At 40.6% G+C, this 18,720-nt stretch overlaps 1 protein-coding gene across 1 annotated transcript in view; it reads left to right on the forward strand.

The window, feature by feature from the left end:
- rnf213 (ring finger protein 213) overlaps positions 1-18,720 on the forward strand; it is a 97,108-nt gene that overhangs the window by 78,068 nt on the left and 320 nt on the right. The window contains exons 47-64 of the mRNA XM_031891161.1: positions 369-491; positions 2,275-2,379; positions 4,258-4,494; positions 4,726-4,810; positions 5,316-5,350; positions 6,520-6,614; positions 6,710-6,869; positions 8,200-8,380; positions 8,835-8,929; positions 10,086-10,343; positions 10,435-10,567; positions 10,670-10,753; positions 13,139-13,319; positions 13,797-13,998; positions 14,146-14,223; positions 15,054-15,251; positions 18,093-18,182; positions 18,466-18,644. Of these exons, the coding sequence (XP_031747021.1) occupies positions 369-491; positions 2,275-2,379; positions 4,258-4,494; positions 4,726-4,810; positions 5,316-5,350; positions 6,520-6,614; positions 6,710-6,869; positions 8,200-8,380; positions 8,835-8,929; positions 10,086-10,343; positions 10,435-10,567; positions 10,670-10,753; positions 13,139-13,319; positions 13,797-13,998; positions 14,146-14,223; positions 15,054-15,251; positions 18,093-18,182; positions 18,466-18,644 (2,519 nt within the window). The remainder of the gene's footprint in view (positions 1-368; positions 492-2,274; positions 2,380-4,257; positions 4,495-4,725; positions 4,811-5,315; positions 5,351-6,519; positions 6,615-6,709; positions 6,870-8,199; positions 8,381-8,834; positions 8,930-10,085; positions 10,344-10,434; positions 10,568-10,669; positions 10,754-13,138; positions 13,320-13,796; positions 13,999-14,145; positions 14,224-15,053; positions 15,252-18,092; positions 18,183-18,465; positions 18,645-18,720) is intronic.

The following is an 18,720-nucleotide window of genomic DNA, read 5'->3' on the forward strand; positions in this document are numbered from 1 at the left end:
GGGAAAAATTCGGATTGGAAAACGAACATTTTGCAACTTTTTCGTATTTTTTGCGACTTTTTCACAACCATTATGACTTTTGTGAATTGTCGCGACTTTTTCATAGCCATTACAAATTTCGTGAATTGGCGCGACTTTTTCATAGCCATTATGACTTTCGTGAATTGTCGCGACTATTTCATAGCCATTACGACTTTCGCGAATTGTCGTGACGTTTTCGTATTGAGCGCATTTGGACGCTTTTCGGACGTTCGTGGATTAGTAAATGTGCCCCTAAAACTCACATTTTGTTAAATTTGCTCCTTAACGTTCTCGCCACAAGCGACAAAGCTCCCAGAATGTGACTAGATGTTTGTTTGCCATTACAGAAGGAAAGCGCTAACCAGCTCGACCGATTTTTGGTGCATAAGGACGGTTACAGGGACTTAAGAGAAGGTGTTGGAGAAACCGTTGTTTCAAGGAAGGAGGAAAGTCTTCAGCAAAGACTGGAGGTACCACTCATTTATTTACCTACAATGGGGGCTTTGGAGCAACATTTGGCTTGAGGGGTTGTTCACATTTAAATTACCTTCAAGTATAATGTAGAGCAGTGATCCCCAACCAGTGGCTCCCAATGTTGCTCCCCAACCCCTTGGATGTTGCTCCCAGTGACCTCTATGGCTGCATAGAAAGGGAAGAAATACAAAGTAACCAATAAAACTGGAGCCTCACAGAGCAATGGGTTTTGGTTGCCAGGGTCACTGACCCCCATTTGGAAGCATTTGGATCCAGTGAAAAAGTTGCTAGGAACTGACCATTCGATAACATACTAAAAATTGAATTAAATGATTCATACATTATATTTTCAATAAAACCCAGCTGTTAATTTACAACCAGGGTCGGACTGGGGAGTGAAGGGCCCACCGGGGCTCCGCCCCCCCCCCCACAGAGGCCCCCCTAACCCCCCTCGCAGGGCCCCCCACCTGACGTCCTCCCCCAAGCCCCAACACGTCAGGGGAGGAGCGGTCGGGCAGGGGGAGCGCAGGTAAGGGATGGGTCTGGATTTTTCCCGGTGTCCTGGCTGCCCAGTCCGACCCTGTTTACAACTGAACCTGTCAAAATGGCTGTAGTTTTACAAATTAAACTTTCAAACTGGGAAGGCAGGATCATCCATGATAATCCTTAACTCAAAGGGAATGAAGTTGTGCATGGATTCCAACACTAGGCTTCTCTCTTTTTTTGTCGCCTATGCATTTTTGACGCGACTGCGCCTTCTTTTTGATGCGCAACAATTTTTTTCCGCTGCAAATTTTCGCAGAAGTTTCGCAAAACAATTCACCAATACTGAAATGCGGAAATTCGCTACGAATCCCTGCCTGGTGAAAAAAAACGCTCATCACTGCTCATGGTTTATCACGTGAAAACGTAATAAGGTGAGATTAAATTTGAGCAGAAATAACTGTTCTCCTAATGTTTCAGTTTCCCCATAGACTGCAATAGAGTTTCCATTTGTTAAACAATGAGAATTTGCAAAAACAATAGGAAAACTATTTTTTGTCGCATGTCTTTTTTTGCCGTGACCACACCTATTTTGACCAATCAGGCACATCTTGACACGCCCACCCCCATTTTGACACACCCACATCCATTTTGACACGCCCACACCCATTTTGACATGGCCTCATCCATTTTGACACGCCCGCACCCATTTTGACATGGCCTCATCCATTTTGACACGCCCGCACCCATTTTGATATGGCCTCATCCATTTTGACACGCCCGCACCCATTTTGACATGGCCTCATCCATTTTGACACGCCCGCACCCATTTTGACATGGCCTCATCCATTTTGACACGCCCGCACCCATTTTGACATGGCCTCATCCATTTTGACATGGGCATCATTTTTCGGCTAATTTTATGTTGCCACAAGTGTGGGCATAAATATTCGCTATTTGCCAATATGCCATACTTTATAAATATAAACAGGGCAAAAATCTGTTCACTGTGCAAATAATTCTGCGCCGCACACATTTTATAAATGAGCCCCAGACTTTTAGTAAATCTGCCCCTACGAAGAAGAAGCAGAGAAAATTCTTTAAATGACTCTACTTTCTTGTTACTAGGGTCACTAAAACTAGAAACCAGAGAGCCTTTTCTATTCCATGGTGACAGTATAAAGGCATCTAATGGGGGGAGTGAGTATGGGAGAGTTGTTTAAGTTCAAACTTCATCATATGCTTTATGTTCCGACGTTCCACTAATGCCCAACGCTAATGTCCTTTTCTTCATAGCGGAGTGAAAGTTCTGCCCAGGAACAAGCCGCTTACCTGCTCCTCGCCATTTTCAGTGAAGTAACGATGAGATACAGAGACACAAGAACGGCCGATATTCATTACGTAAGTGAGAACTTTGCGTTTATGGTAAAGGTAGGGGACCTGTTATCCAGAATGCTGGGGACCTGGGTCTTTTCGGATAAGGGATCTTTCCGTTATTTTGATCTCCATACCTTAAGTCTACTAACAAATCATTTAAACATTAAATAAGTACATGGAATCACGTGAGCTTTGCCCAAGAGACATGTGTACAGCCCTCTGGCCTCCTGGTGTTTATCTTGGGGTAATATGAGCCCGTGTTGTATTGAATACATTTAAAAGAAGATACACGTCCATGTTTGTGTCTAAATTGGACCATATTGGATCACCCAATCACAGAACAACCTACATGGAACTACTGCTAGAGCTGTAGGGTAAAATAACAGAATTCAGCCAAAGTAATTAACGGTAGATGCCTCGTTAACAAATATGTAGCTCAAATTGTGCTCCATCTGAAAACACCATAAAAACAAATAAAACATTTGGAAATTATATGAAAACTCACTCTAAAAAAGTGTTTGACCGAACGTTACCATTGGTGCAGGTTCAGTGCTTTATTGTATTGTTATATTGTATAATAAGACAGAAAACTAGACAGAAAGTCTATTGTTCATTGATAAAGGAAAAGAGTAGAATGTAATTGGCGTTCCAATCAGGGATCCCCAACCTTTTATACCCGTGAGCCACATTCAAATGGAAAAAGCTTTGGGGAGCAACACAAGCATGAAAAAAGTTCCCGGAGGTGCCAATGAGAGCTATAATTGGCTATGTGACAGCGCCTATGTTGACTGGCAGCCTATAGAAGGCTCTGTTTGCATAGAAACCCAGTGTAATTGCCAATCAAACTTCCTAACCAGAAATTCAAAAATGGGCCCCTGGTTTGAGACCACTGGGAGCAACATCCAAAGGGTTTGAAACCAACATGTTGCTCACGGGTTGGGGATCTAAATGCAAAATGAGAATTGTTTTGAGCAAACATTCTTTCCCCTATAGAGTAAAATCCAATTTCTTTTCATTCCTTGGCTGTAATCCCACCATAGAATTACAGAGGCGCCCAAACGCCTCCCCCAGCCTATAGTATCCCAGACCCACTAGAGCTGAAGGTCAGTTGTGAGACATTAGCTGTTCTAGATACAGGAAAGAGTGGAATATGGACTCACCGTGCCAGATTAGCTTCCTTGCCCTTTTTGTGTGCCCATTACACCAGGTTATATACTTAGGGGCACATTTACTAACCCACGAATCCGAATCCGAATTGGAAAAATTCCGATTGGAAAACGAACATTTTGCGACTTTTTCGTATTTTTTGCGATTTTTTTCGGCGCCTTTACGACTTTTCGGAAATTGTCGCGACTTTTTCGTTACCAATACGATTTGCGCGAAAAAACGCGAGTTTTTCATAGCCATTACGACTTGCGCGAAAAAACACGACTTTTTCGTAGCCATTCCGAAAGTAGCGCAAAATCTGTCGATTTTTTTTGTAAGTTGCAAGTTTTAACGCTACGAAAAAATTGCAACATTTTGCGCAACTTTCGGAATGGCTACGAAAAAGGCGCGACTTTTCGCGCAAGTTTTAACGCTACGAAAAAATCGCCAGATTTTGCACAACTTTCGGAATGGCTATGAAAAAGTCGCGACAATTTTCCGAAAAATCGCAAAATACCGATCATTACGAAAAAAACGCAATCGGACGCATTCGGCCCATTCGTGGGTTAGTAAATGTGCCCCTTAGTGTTGATAGAGCTTATTGCCAGGTTACTCACCAGATACCACAAGGTTTAACCTTTTTATTCATGGACCCTGGTATAAGGCTTGTTAAATAGATAAAGAGCACTGATGGCTTCGGCTTACTTGGTTCTTTCTTGTTCACTTCTAAGTTCTAAATGTCCTTCTTTTGTGCAGGATAATTTGAGCATTTTCATTCAAAATGCCAACATTCTCCAGGAACAGTCTATTCAGCAATTTGCCCAATCCCTGCTAAGGAACGGCCGGCCCTTAGCGAGAGTTGCTCCCGACATGACAAGTTCTCAGTACGCCATAGTGTCCCTGGCTGTACATCTTGGCGCGGTGCTACTGAGCGGAGATAATGATCTGTTTAAGCCGCTGAGGAATTTGGCCTTTTCCCCTGATAGAATGCAGGTAAATATCTTGTACTGATCACATGACTGTTTTATTTTTTTTTCTAATTTATTATTAACACTTTACACCCCCTTATGAATTGGCACAAAAATGTCATAGACCTCAGACGTTCTAGAGTTTATTGAATACAATATTGACGCACACATGGATGCCATACTAATAGTCGTAAGGGACATCACTGTGTAAGTCTATTGTTCTGGACACTCAGGTTCTGTTCCCTTTATTTTTTAGAAATCGTACCTGCCGACTATGCCAGAGGGCATGCTGAGCAAAGCTAGACAAGTAGTGGGGAATGGAGAACCGTTAACGTGGTATGGTAAGAACTATGACATATATAGGTATCTAAATCAATAAACAAACATTGGTCCTATGAACAAAACAAAGAGGAAGGTCTTACCATTGAGCGGAGAGAAGGTGTAGATGGTCTGTTTGGCCAGACAAGAGGACTTTCCCAGGTGGAACACGTGACCTTATCCAAGGGTATCAGTGATCAGGAAGTATTGTAAGGAAGAAAGCTAAGGTTTAAAAATATACAACATATTGAGTAGATCCCCAGGCCTGGGGGGGGAGGACTTACATTTGGAAAAATACTAAACTGTAATAAACAACTGAACTGTTGTTATACACAGACCTGCACTTTGAGTAAATATAAAGGAACTATTCTAATACCAGAAATACTATCTAGCAAACCCAACGTGTCAGGGTTTCAGTCATTGTCCACACATAAGCCAGAATCATCCAGTTTGGTTGGGGACATGTGAAACAAAAAGTTGTGGGAATTATTAGTGAAATAACCAATATCTTTTTTTTTCTTTTTGTAGTCTGTGACAACAACCATTATGTTCCAGTTCCAGGAGTAAGTACTTACACCTTACATGGTATTCTGTAATAGGAATGGTTAGAAGCTGCCCTCTTCTTAGATACTAAGGCCTAGCTACAGCTCAGACGCTCTGGCCAATCCACTTCCTGCACATGTTGCTTCCCCAGGAACTGGTCACCTACACTTGGGTCGGTGTGGAACTACTTCTCTCCCACACATTATTTTTTGTAACTAAAATAATAAATATAAAGTCCTGTTTATTGTTAAAAAAAAGGGGGTGTTCTGCCCCCTTAAATAAGAGAATACACCCCCCCCACCACCAAATGTCCTTCATACACCATAAACCACCATCAAAGCATTCTGCTCTACCCATATGGTTGAATATAAGAAATGTTTACCCTTCCCCATACGGTGCCATTAAAATTCTTTAGTGTAGCTCAGTTCTAGTAGTCTAGCAGAGCCCACTACTTGACCACTAGTGATGAGCGAATCTGTCCCGTTTCGGTTCGCCATAAAATTTGTGAAATGGCAAGAAAATTTGCGAAACACATTTGTTATGTGATTTTTTTTGTCGCCCGCATCAATTTTTTTGTCACCGGGGCTATTATTTTGTCGTCCGCATCAATTTTATTGTCGCCGCGGCTATTATTTTGTTGCCCGCGTCTATTTTTTTGTCGCCCGCATCTATTTTTTTGTCACCCGCATCTATTTTTTTGTCGCCGCGGCTATTATTTTGTCGCCCGCGTCTATTTTTTTGTCACCCGCATCTATTTTTTTGTCGCCCGCGTCTATTTTTTTGTCGCCCGCATCTATTATTTTGTCGCCGCGGCTATTATTTTGTCACCCACACTTTTTTTATGTGACCATGCCTGTTTTGCAGCAACCGAACCCATTACGACATGACCACGCCCATTTCGATGCGTCCACGTCCATTTCGGCCGGCTGGCCGGTGCTTACTTGACGCGCGACAAAAAAATTTTGTGCGAGTTTTGCAAAACAATTCGCCAATGGCGAAATGCGGAAATTCGCTACGAATCCATGCCTGGTGAAAAAATCCGCTCATCACTATTGACCACCTGCAAGCTGCTTTTAAAATATTCTACTCTTTGCTCCATTGAGTCAGGCTGTACTGCTGTGAAATACTTTTTATCTCATGTCCTCTCAGGTTTGCAGAATTTTATATATTAGTTCTCATATCATTGCAGTGTGGGATGCCGCAGAGCTACGCCCGGTGCCTGGAATGTGGAATTCAACTGGGGGGCACTGACCACAGAACATTTATAGGAATGAGGAGGCTTGAGTAAGTCTTTCTACACCACCTATTTTGATCACAGAGTTATGGTTACACCTCACATATAGAAAGACGTTTTCACCAAGGCATTACTTTTGTTATTGTAACAGGCAGGACATTGACGAGACAGGACATATTTTGGGGTCACCTGAATATCCAGTGTCAGTTGCAGCAGAAGACAGAGGCATGACTCCACCTGTTTTTAACGTATTGCGGCTGTTGACCCACCTGGCGATATTACTGGGGGCGGAACAAAATCTAGAGGTTGAGTTTCTCACTAAAATAAATATATTTTACCTTTACCTACTAGATATACAGGTATAGGACCCATTATCCAGAATGCTCGGGACCAAGGGTATTCCAGATAAGGGGTCTTTCCGTAATTTGGATCTCCATACCTTGTCTACTAGAAAATCAATAAAACATTAATTAAACCCAATAGGATTGTTTTGCATCCAATAAGGGGTAATTATATCTTAGTTGGGATCAAGTACAGGTACTGTTTTATTATTACAGAGAAAAGGGAATCATTTAACCATTAAATAAACCCAATAGGGCTGTTCTGCCCCAATAAGGGGTAATTATATCTTAGTTGGGATCAAGTACAGGTACTGTTTTATTATTACAGAGAAAAGGGAATCATTTAACCATGAAATAAACCCAATAGGGCTGTTCTGCCCCCAATAAGGGGTAATTATATCTTAGTTGGGATCAAGTACAGGTACTGTTTTATTATTACAGAGAAAAGGGAATCATTTAACCATTAAATAAACCCAATAGGGCTGTTCTGCCCCCAATAAGGGGTAATTATATCTTAGTTGGGATCAAGTACAGGTACTGTTTTATTATTACAGAGAAAAGGGAATCATTTAACCATGAAATAAACCCAATAGGGCTGTTCTGCCCCAATAAGGGGTAATTATATCTTAGTTGTGATCAAGTACAGTTACTGTTTTATTATTACAGAGAAAAGGGAATCATTTAACCATTAAATAAACCCAATAGGCTTGTTCTGCCCCAATAAGGGGTAATTATATCTTAGTTGGGATCAAGTACAGGTACTGTTTTATTATTACAGAGAAAAGGGAATCATTTAACCATTAAATAAACCCAATAGGGCTGTTCTGCCCCCAATAAGGGGTAATTATATCTTAGTTGGGATCAAGTACAGGTACTGTTTTATTATTACAGAGAAAAGGGAATCATTTAACCATTAAATAAACCCAATAGGGCTGTTGTGCCCCCAATAAGGGTAATTATATCTTAGTTGGGATCAAGTACAGGTACTGTTTTATTATTACAGAGAAAAGGGAATCATTTAACCATTAAATAAACCCAATAGGGCTGTTCTGCCCCAATAAGGGGTAATTATATCTTAGTTGGGATCAAGTACAGGTACTGTTTTATTATTACAGAGAAAAGGGAATCAGTTTTAAAATTCTGAATTATTTGATTAAAATGGAGCCTATGGGAGACGGGCATTCCGTAATTCTGAGCTTTCTGGATAACGGGTTTCCGGATAAGGGATCCCATACCTCTATTTAGAATTAGTCATTAAAACTACAAGTTCAGCCCTTCAGTCTCTCTCTTACAGAACGTGAGGACCCTCGTGAAACCAGGGGTGGGAGATATCGGGACGTTCCTTTTCCGGCATCTAGAGAAAAACCTAGAACAAGTCAAGAACTCCCTTGGGGAAAGCGTGGATAATACGGCCACTGTCCTCCATCTTGTTCTCTGCAGGATGCTCACTATTTCCAACAATCAACCTGCCAACTGTAAGCTATGAAATAAATCTAACACAATAAATAAATAAACGGAAACAATAAATAGCAACAATCTTAAGAATGAATTCAAAAAAAGTATTAAAACATAAGTTATGAGTGATAACAGGACCCAAGTAAGACCTACAATCAACAATAAAGCCAGGTTGGACTAGGAATTGATTAATAAAATGAGTCCCAAGACTTTCCAGACGATCCACTGTTTACGGTCGTTCGGATACGAAAAATTTCGTGACTTTCAGATCACCAATACGATATTATCATGACTAATACGATTTTTTAATAAGCATTTTCATGATATTTGCGATCATAAGAAATTATCGTATCCAATCCAAATTTTACCCATTTTGGGATTCAAACTCGTACTTCGATGAATAGGCCCCTAAGAGTTACACACCTCGGTATAAGAATAGCTGTCTTATACGGTTTCTTTCTTCTTGCCCCTCAGCTCGTTCATCTTTCGATCATACTCTGTCAACAAAGCAGGCGAGAAGCAACTGGGAGACAAATATGGCGGCATCGGTCATTGCTCCTGTCCTTGCGGTAAAGCTTCATTTTTCTTAAAATTCAAATTTGTGGAGAGTTTTCTGAGGTTCAAAATTTTCCAAGAGAATTTTCCAAACTTGAATTTTTGAGATTTATCAGACGGTTATCTTCTGTAAGTTAACGAGAGGTTTATTATTCATTCTATAGCTTCAAATTTGGGTGTTTCAAAAAGATGGGAGATTTTGAATCATTGGCGTGTCATAGTCCCGCCCCCCTGATATGACAATCCCCATCCCAACTGTATTCATTGTGCGCCTGTGACCTCACTGCCCTACCCTCTGACATCACTGAATGATTTTGTTTTTTTTTGTGGATTTTGAATCATTTAGCTTTGTTAAGCAGCTCTCCCATTGGGAATTTTAGCCATTCCATGGTCCAGGGTCTAGTTTACCCAAACTACCAGGAATTAGTTTGAAGGGCAGCCTCAATTTTTTTACAGACCCAAGCAGATGTTCAGTATCAGCTAAATATTTGGAGTGGAGAAACTTTTTGGGACAACTTTTTGAAACAATCATTGGATATAATTGTTTATATCACCTCTAGGCAGTAGGTAACACTTTTAAGGTGGACATACAAGGTCGCCAAGTGAGCGGATCTTCTACCGATATCCCTACCTATGGGTGGTCGATATCGGGGGAATTTAGGCCAGTCATTATAATGACTGGAATAGGCGCAGTTGGTTTGGGGACCTCATCAATGAGCCTATGTGGTCCCCGATTCGACTGAATTTTTTAACCTGCCCGATCGATATCTGCCCAATTTCAGGCCAGATATCGGTCAGACAGGCCAGTCATTATTTCCCCTACACGGGCCGATAAGCTGCCAAATTGTTCCAAGGGACCTTTAGACATAAACAGTCAGCAGAAGAGCCTACTGGTACTTTAATACACAGGAGTAATAAGAAGAAAACCATTCAATGCTTAAAAAACATAGAGCCGACTAAGGTTTAGAAGTTCACGAGTTCCAAATAATCTCTGGGATAGAATTGAGGACTTCAACACAGAACCTGAAATGGAATTTTCATTCAGCTTTTCACACTCTCACAGCAACACCTTACGTGGCTACACGGCCAACTAACTCACATTTTTTGGGAAAATGGCGCTCTCCCCCAATTACATTACCCGAGAAAGTAACTGTATCTCTTCGCTTACAGAATTTAAACCATGAACTCGGTGCCATCAATAATTACATTAGGAACGACGCGAGAATAAGTTCCGACCCAATAATCAGAATCATATATGGGGGACTGTGGCGTAACAATGACATTGTGGCACTGCCAATAGATGGACTCATTCCCTACCCCAAAATATGGAGCTGCAGGGCAAGAATCACTGTTGGGCATCTTCAGCATTTGGTTCAGCAGAGGGATGGGGGGAACAATCTGCCAATGCTGTCAACGTTTCTGGAGAACGTGAGTACAAATCCATTGGTTTTTATGTATAAGTACATATGTGCCCTTGGACAGTATTTTGTTTCATTGAGACGTATCTTATTTCCCATAGGAAAGTGAACTCCGCCTGGTTAAGTTCCTACCAGAAATCCTAAACCTTCAGAAAGAGTTGGTGAAAAGATTCCAGAATTGCCGAGATGTGAGCAACCAGACAATTGGGGGCTTTTTAGCCAGCATAACTGTTGGTAAGTGACAGCCCTGTGAGAGAACATAAAGCTCAATGGTCTATTTTAGATGTTCTTCACTATTGATACTTTTTTGTTGTTTTTTGAATTCTGTTTGCAAAGATGGCGCTCGACGTGTGTTTGAGAAGAGAATACAAATCTTCCTGTTTACATGGAATTGTCTAAGACATTCTCTTCTTATGAAAGGTGAGAAGTTTCAGAGAAATAAGAGCAAACCATCTTGAGGCTTTACAAGTGCTCGTGCTTTGTGTTATTGTGGTACTTGAGGTTGGTCTGAGACACATAACAGACAACACAATGCTAAATTACAAAACACATTATGTTTGCCGTATGTATACAATTAAGGTTCACCAAATCCAGGATTCAGTTCGGGATTCGGCTTTTTCTGCAAGATTTGGATTGAGCCGAATCCATGCTCCTGGCCGAACTAAATCCAAATCATAAAAATCCCATGACTTTTTGTCACGTAAACACAGAAGTTGAAATGTTTACCCTTCCGTACCCTAATTAGTATGTGCTAATGAAGATTTAACCCTACCATAACCTAATTGACATATACTGATTCAGATTCGGTATTCGCCCGAATCCTTTGCGAAGGATTCGGTCAAATCCAAAAAAGTGGATTCGGTGCATCCCTATATACCAGGGGTCCCCAACCTTTTTTACCTGTGAGCCACATTCAAATGTAAAAAGAGTTGGAGAGCAACACAAGCATGAAACATCTTCCTGGGGTTACAAATAGGGACTATTTGGTAGGCCCTGTGTGGACTGGCAGCCTACATGAGGCTCTGATGGCAGTACATGTGATATTTATGCAACCAAAACTTGGCCAAAAGCCAGGAATTCAAAAATAAACATCTGCTTTGAGGCCCCTGGGAGCAACATCCAAGGGACTGGAGAGCAACATGTTGCTCATGAGCTACTGGTTGGGGATCACTGCTATATACAATACAATTACATCAATACCATCAAAAAATTTTTTTGGATTCTGCCCCCATAGCCTTAACTTTGTCCGTAAGCACATTCAGCCACTCCCAGTCTTGACTTCCAATCAACCTCCTCCAGTCATTGTCTTCAAGCTGAAATCCCTAGTTCCAAGATCTGATTAGGTCCCTGGTACCGACCCTAAAAACTAGCAATTCTATATATTCAGTAAAACAAAATCATGAAAGATTCATTGCCAAATGGCTGCTCTGTTTTTTCACCCATCAGTTCAACAACATTTATTGTGGATGCAATTTTGAAAGAGTTGACAATGAAATAATTTCTAGTAAAATTGGTGCTATTTTTTTTCAATGATATTGTACATTTAGCAGCCCCTTTACTAAGGTTTTTGGGAAATGTTTGAATTTTTTGCTTTGTTTTTTCGAGATTTACCTATGTTTTTGACAGTATGGGGCACATTTACTAATCCACGAACGTCCGAAAAGCGTCCGAATGCGTTTTTTTCGTAATGATCAGTATTTTGCGACTTTTTCGCAAATTTTTCGAGCGCTCAATACGAAAAAAATCGCGACAGTTCGCGAAAGTCGTAATGGCTATGCGAAAGTCGTAATGGCTATGCAAAAGTCGCGACAATTCATGGAAGTCATAATGGCTATGAAAAAGTCACGACAATTTACGGAAGTCATAATGGCTATCCAAAAGTCGCGACAATTCGCGAAAGTCGTAATGGCTATGCAAAAGTCACGACAATTCACGGAAGTCATAATGGCTATGAAAAAGTCACGACAATTCACGGAAGTCATAATGGCTATGAAAAAGTCGCGACAATTCACGGAAGTCATAATGGCTATGAAAAAGTCACGACAATTTACGGAAGTCATAATGGCTATGAAAAAGTCGCGACAATTCACGGAAGTCGTAATGGCTATGAAAAAGTCACGACAATTTACGGAAGTCATAATGGCTATGAAAAAGTCGCGACAATTCATGGAAGTCATAATGGCTATCCAAAAGTCGCGACAATTCGCGAAAGTCGTAATGGCTATGCAAAAGTCGCGACAATTCACGGAAGTCATAATGGCTATGAAAAAGTCGCGACAGTTCACGGAAGTCATAATGGCTATGAAAAAGTCGCGGCAATTCGCTCAAGTCGTAACGGCTACGAAAAAGTCGCGACGGTGACGAAAAAAAACGCAAAAAATACTAAAAAGTCGCAAAATGTTCGTTTCCAATCCGATTTTTTCCCATTCTGATTCGTGGATTAGTAAATCAGCCCCTATATGATTGTTTTTTCTTGAAAAATTTGGATAATTCTGAGTATTTTTTCAACAAATTTGGATCATTTTTTTTTTTTAAAAGCCTCAAATGATTTATAACTTTATGTGACTTTTATAGACTGACAGAAAGCACACCAGGCTTAACCTGGGCGAAAACCATTAAGTCCTATGGAAGACTGTTAATATTCAGGTTTTTATTTTTTGTTTTTGAGTTTTATTTTTTAAAAAACACCAAGAAATAGAATAGCCAGTTACAGACCGACCAAGATCATCATACTTGGTCACCTTCTCTAGGGTTAGTCATTTGCGTCGCTGTATGAAGCTGAATGTTCTCCTATTCACTCTGCAGGGGAAATAAAACTCCCAGAAGAAGCCTGTGCCAATGACCTTACCCCAGTGAGTGATTTTGATATTCTGCTTCCTAGTCGGCAAGGACAGGGTCTCTGTGCCACAGCCTTGGTCAGCTATCTCATCGCTCTGCACAACAGCCTGGTTTATGCTGTGAGGCGCTTCACCAGAGATGAGCAGACGTATGTTGGCCTCCAGCCGTGTGAAAATGTTTCATTCAACTTATCTATATCAATATAGCCAACCACTGCCTCTGCCAACTTAGCCTTGATGGGACTTATTTCATATGGAGTCATTACAATGGAACCATTAATGGCCCCTTTTGTGGGAAGCCATTGTAAATGAAACCCATGGTTAAGGAGAGCATCATGTCATGTAGCACATACTATATAGGAGGTATCATCAAGGGAGGTAAAGTACTGAGGGGAACCTTTGTTGATTTCAGGATTAGAATGAAGTCCTTAATAGAATCATGTGATGATCACAAGCAACTGATTGTAATAAGACATGTTCCTTGATTGGTTTATGCATAAAGCCCCTGGATATTAAACCTTATTCACAGCAATAAATGGGCTTATTGAGAGTGAGGGCTAATGTTTGCTAGCGTTGGCTGTTTGGTGGTTAGAGAGGAACCTCTCCCTTTATGTACCTTTGCACAGATACTCTATTGGGGCAGCTGAAGTCATGGACCTACATGTGATCAGTTATGAGGTGGAAACAGATCTGATGCCGATAATTCTCTCCAACTGCCAACACAACACCCAGAGTGATGGGAAAGCCTTAGAGGAGATTGATCTGCAAAGGATCCAGCGTCAGATCATTAGCCGTTTTCTCCAAGGCAAACCTCGTATTACCCTTGCGGTAAGCTCTCTTCATTTTATTCTACCTTCTCCCCAGAAATATGTCTCTGTCTTTCTACTTACTTTTTTCTATTCATCGGTCTGTTTCATTCTGGAATGAAGTATTTCATTGGTTCACACATTTCTCATAGATTCTTATTTGATTTAGGGGCTGCCCACCATTGTCCACTCCCAAGATCGCAACTATGAGAACATATTTAGAGATGTGAGGGCCAAAGTCTTACAGGTAAGGGCTGGAGCTCTGTGCAAGGTTCTGTAAGCCATTAATGATGGGAGCCAGGAGCCATAGTGAGCAGAGGGAAACTGCCTTTGATTTGACCATTTCTACAACGTACATAGGGGGTTTTATATTTGTGGTAGATGGATACTATTTAGTGATGAGCGAATTTTCTTTCACCAGACATGGATTTGCATCAAAATTCTGCATTTTGCCATTGGCGAATAGTTTTGTGACACTTCCACGAACTTTCACTGTGAAAATCTGTAGCCACATCAAAAAATGGAGCAGTTGCGTCAAAAAAGGCACAATCACAAAAAGTTTGTGGTCGCATCAGAAAAAGGCACAGTCACCTCATGGCATGGCCCCATCAAGGTCATGGTTGCACGTGCCAAAATGTCAAGCTGTACCTGTGCTTCATTCATTTTTCACCATTTTGTGAATTTTTGTGCAGTTTTGTGCATTTTTCTGCTACACAAAACGGGACAGAATCGCTCATCACTAATACAATGCAAGCAAAGCTATAAATGTTTGGACAACATGATATTTCCTAACAGAGCTCCCCAAATTATAGACTAGAGAAGCTTTTAGAGAATATCATGTATATTTATTGAAGGTTGTACAGTGTGTGACTTTCTTTGCATTTTTTATAAATAAAAATAGGACTGTTAGTTACAGACAATCATATTGTGAGAGTATCAGGCAAACACATGAGAAGAGCTATCTGTAATCAGCGAAGGGAACAGAAAAGGTCTAGTTTATACAAGTTATAATTCTCACTTTGAGAATGTTTCTCTGTCTACAAAATTCAATTGCTTATTCTCCTCCATTTCCCCAAGGAACCTCTGACAAACTCAGTGATAGAAAACATAAGCAAAGATCTGGATTTGTACAGCGATGTCTGCGATGCGCTTCAAATCATTGAGACAATGTTGGGGTTCTTAGCAACGTCTGGGGGCAATCCAGATCTCCCGCTGACCGCTTATGTAGAAGATGTCCTACAGATGAAGGATCAGAGCGAAGAGAACATCCTGGAGGTCAGTTGTCTCCAACGGTCTGATAGTAACTCGTACTTTACAGATATTGTGCCGTTATTAGGGGATGGTGGTAGAGAAAGCCAATGTTATGTACCTGTAGATGTAGTTGGTTGGGATAATTATTGTCTTGTGAATGTTCCAGTTTTCATTGGCTACAGGTTGGTCTTGATGGGCAATAGGAAAACTCTGCTGCAAGCTGCCATACATCAGTGCTTCCTATTGGGCCTGTGTGGGGCTGTTTGAGCTCAGTCTACTTGAAGTACAGAATGTTCCTGTACACGTTTGGTCTAATTGGCGAGAATCCCATTGTTCCATTCATTTCCAACGAGGCTAAAAATCGTGAATGTTTTAATAACTGGGAAAAGTAATAAATGACTAAAGCTGTTAGAGACAATTCTCGTTGACTTCTATCGATCCTCGGCAGCTTTTACGTGCTGAGTTTTTTTCTGGTGACTTTTCGAGGATTTTTTTCTTTAATAAATACCGACTATTGGTGGTTCCAGAGTACAGCGGCATTCAAGTTTTTTCGCTGTGAATCGTGAAAAAAACCTACACTTGAATTTTATTAAATCTGCCCCACAGCAGCACATTTACTAAGCAGTTGTCAGATTTTTTTCATTTCACACACTTTCAAGGGGAAGTTAATCCCCTCATTGTTTCCTGTTTCACCCAGTTTCAAGGAGAAGTTAATCCCCTCATTGTTTTCAGTTTCACCCAGTTTCAAGGGGAAGTTAATCCCATCATTGTTTTCTATTTCACACACTTTCAAGGATAAATTAATCCCCTCATCGGTTTCAGTTTCACCAAGTTTCAAGGGGAAGTTAATCCCCTAATTGTTTTTAGTTTCACCCAGTTTCAAGGAGAAGTTAATCCCCTAATTGTTTTCAGTTTCACCAAGTTTCAAGGGGAAGTTAATCCCCTCGTTTTGTTCTATTTCACACACTTTCAAGGAGAAATTAATCCCCTCATTGGTTTCTATTTCACCCAGTTTCAAGGAGAAGTTAATCCCCTAATTGTTTCCAGTTTCACCCAGTTTCAAGGGGAAGTTAATCCCCTCATTTTGTTCTATTTCACACACTTTCAAGGAGAAGTTAATCCCCTCATTGGTTTCTATTTCACACACTTTCAAGGGGAAGTTACTCCCCTTATTGATTTCTATTTCACACACTTTCAAGGAGAAGTTAATCCCCTCATTTTGTTCTATTTCACACACTTTCAAGGAGAAGTTAATCCCCTCATTGGTTTCTATTTCACACACTTTCAAGGAGAAGTTAATCCCCTCATTTTGTTCTATTTCACACACTTTCAAGGAGAAGTTAATCCCCTCATTGGTTTCTATTTCACACACTTTCAAGGAGAAGTTAATCCCCTCATTTTGTTCTATTTCACACACTTTCAAGGAGAAGTTAATCCCCTCATTGGTTTCTATTTCACACACTTTCAAGGAGAAGTTAATCCCCTTATTGGTTTCTATTTCACACACTTTCAAGGAGAAGTTAATCCCCTTATTGGTTTCTATTTCACACACTTTCAAGGAGAAGTTAATCCCCTCATTGGTTTCTATTTCACACACTTTCAAGGAGAAGTTAATCCCCTCATTGGTTTCTATTTCACACACTTTCAAGGAGAAGTAAATCCTCTCATTTTGTTCTATTTCACACACTTTCAAGGAGAAGTTAATCCCCTTATTGGTTTCTATTTCACACACTTTCAAGGAGAAGTTAATCCTCTCATTTTGTTCTATTTCACACACTTTCAAGGAGAAATTAATCCCCTCATTGGTTTCTATTTCACCCAGTTTCAAGGAGAAGTTAATCCCCTAATTGTTTCCAGTTTCACCCAGTTTCAAGGGGAAGTTAATCCCCTCATTTTGTTCTATTTCACACACTTTCAAGGAGAAGTTAATCCCCTCATTGGTTTCTATTTCACACACTTTCAAGGAGAAGTTAATCCCCTCATTTTGTTCTATTTCACACACTTTCAAGGAGAAGTTAATCCCCTCATTGGTTTCTATTTCACCCAGTTTCAAGGAGAAGTTAATCCCCTTATTGGTTTCTATTTCACACACTTTCAAGGAGAAGTTAATCCCCTCATTGGTTTCTATTTCACACACTTTCAAGGAGAAATTATCCCATCATTGTTTTCTATTTCACCCAGTTTCAAGGGGAAATTAATCCCATCATTGTTTTCTATTTCACCCAGTTTCAAGGGGAAGTTAATCCCATCATTGTTTTCTATTTCACCCAGTTTCAAGGGGAAATTAATCCCATCATTGTTTTCTATTTCACCCAGTTTCAAGGGGAAGTTAATCCCATCATTGTTTTCTATTTCACCCAGTTCCAAGTGAAACTTAAACACATTATTGTTTTTCAAAAATGAGCACCAATGCTCCTAAAATGGCTGCTGGAGCACTTCCTGTTTGGGGAAAAATAAAGAGGATTCATGGAAACGAATGTCCGTTTAAACTCGAAATTTTCATAAGAAAGATTTTAGCCTTATAGTGCCGTTTTATAAAGACAGCAATGATCGAGTTTAATTCTAATTTATACCGTGTTGAGTCGATACGACTTTCAAGGCCAGAAAAAAATGAATATTAGTAAACGTGCCCCTTAGTGTAGCACTGACCAATGAGTCCCCACTCAGTCCCCACTCAGTCCCCACATTTACACAGTATATATCAAAGGCAATGGTAATACAATGGCAGTCACATTATTTTTACAGATATACAGTCTGCGGCATCACTAGCCATGGGAGAAATTTGAGAATGAGCATAAACGTTGACTAAAAATGCCCCAAATTCTGTAATTTTCTACCATTTTCTGTTGTTGCTGTTCTTTCCAGGCGCTGAAGCAGTGTCAGTTGAAACACACAATCTCACTATGGCAGCTTCTCACCGCATTACAGTCGGAGCATCGCATACACCTTAAAAACGTAACGTTACAAATTTGGGCTTTAATAATATTTTTTCCCAACTGAAACCTTTGCTCCCAGTGTAACCCTCCGACCAGGAACGTGTCGGTGTCACTTGAGGAGATTATTTCCTTCACTCAGGTTGGGGGTGGTTCCTTGAGTATCTTGATGCACGGTATATTGGTGGGGATCATGTTATTACTATAGCACAACTGAGGGACTTTCAAAAAGTTTGAATTCTGGGAAAGTAAAATAGAATGGCTGATAATATTTCCTTCTGTCTGGGTGTTTTTTCCCTTTGCAGGATCCATTTGCAGATCTGGATGAAGGGTATAAGCAGGAATTAGATGAGGAGAGCCAGAAGCTCCTGACTGCGTTCTTGGCGCAACATGGACTCAATGTCTTCCTTCTGGAATTACATGAAACGATCATCTTAAAGCTCAAGAAGCAACGGGGGGCCAATGATTTCCCACCTGCATGGGGGTAAGAAGGGTCCCTGATGGCCCAACAGCTGGAACATTCCAGGAGCAGAACATGTGCTCTTTGTGGGTTAGGTTAT

This window comes from Xenopus tropicalis, chromosome 8 (genome assembly GCF_000004195.4).
Source record: "Xenopus tropicalis strain Nigerian chromosome 8, UCB_Xtro_10.0, whole genome shotgun sequence".
NCBI classification, from domain to species: Eukaryota; Metazoa; Chordata; class Amphibia; order Anura; family Pipidae; genus Xenopus; species Xenopus tropicalis.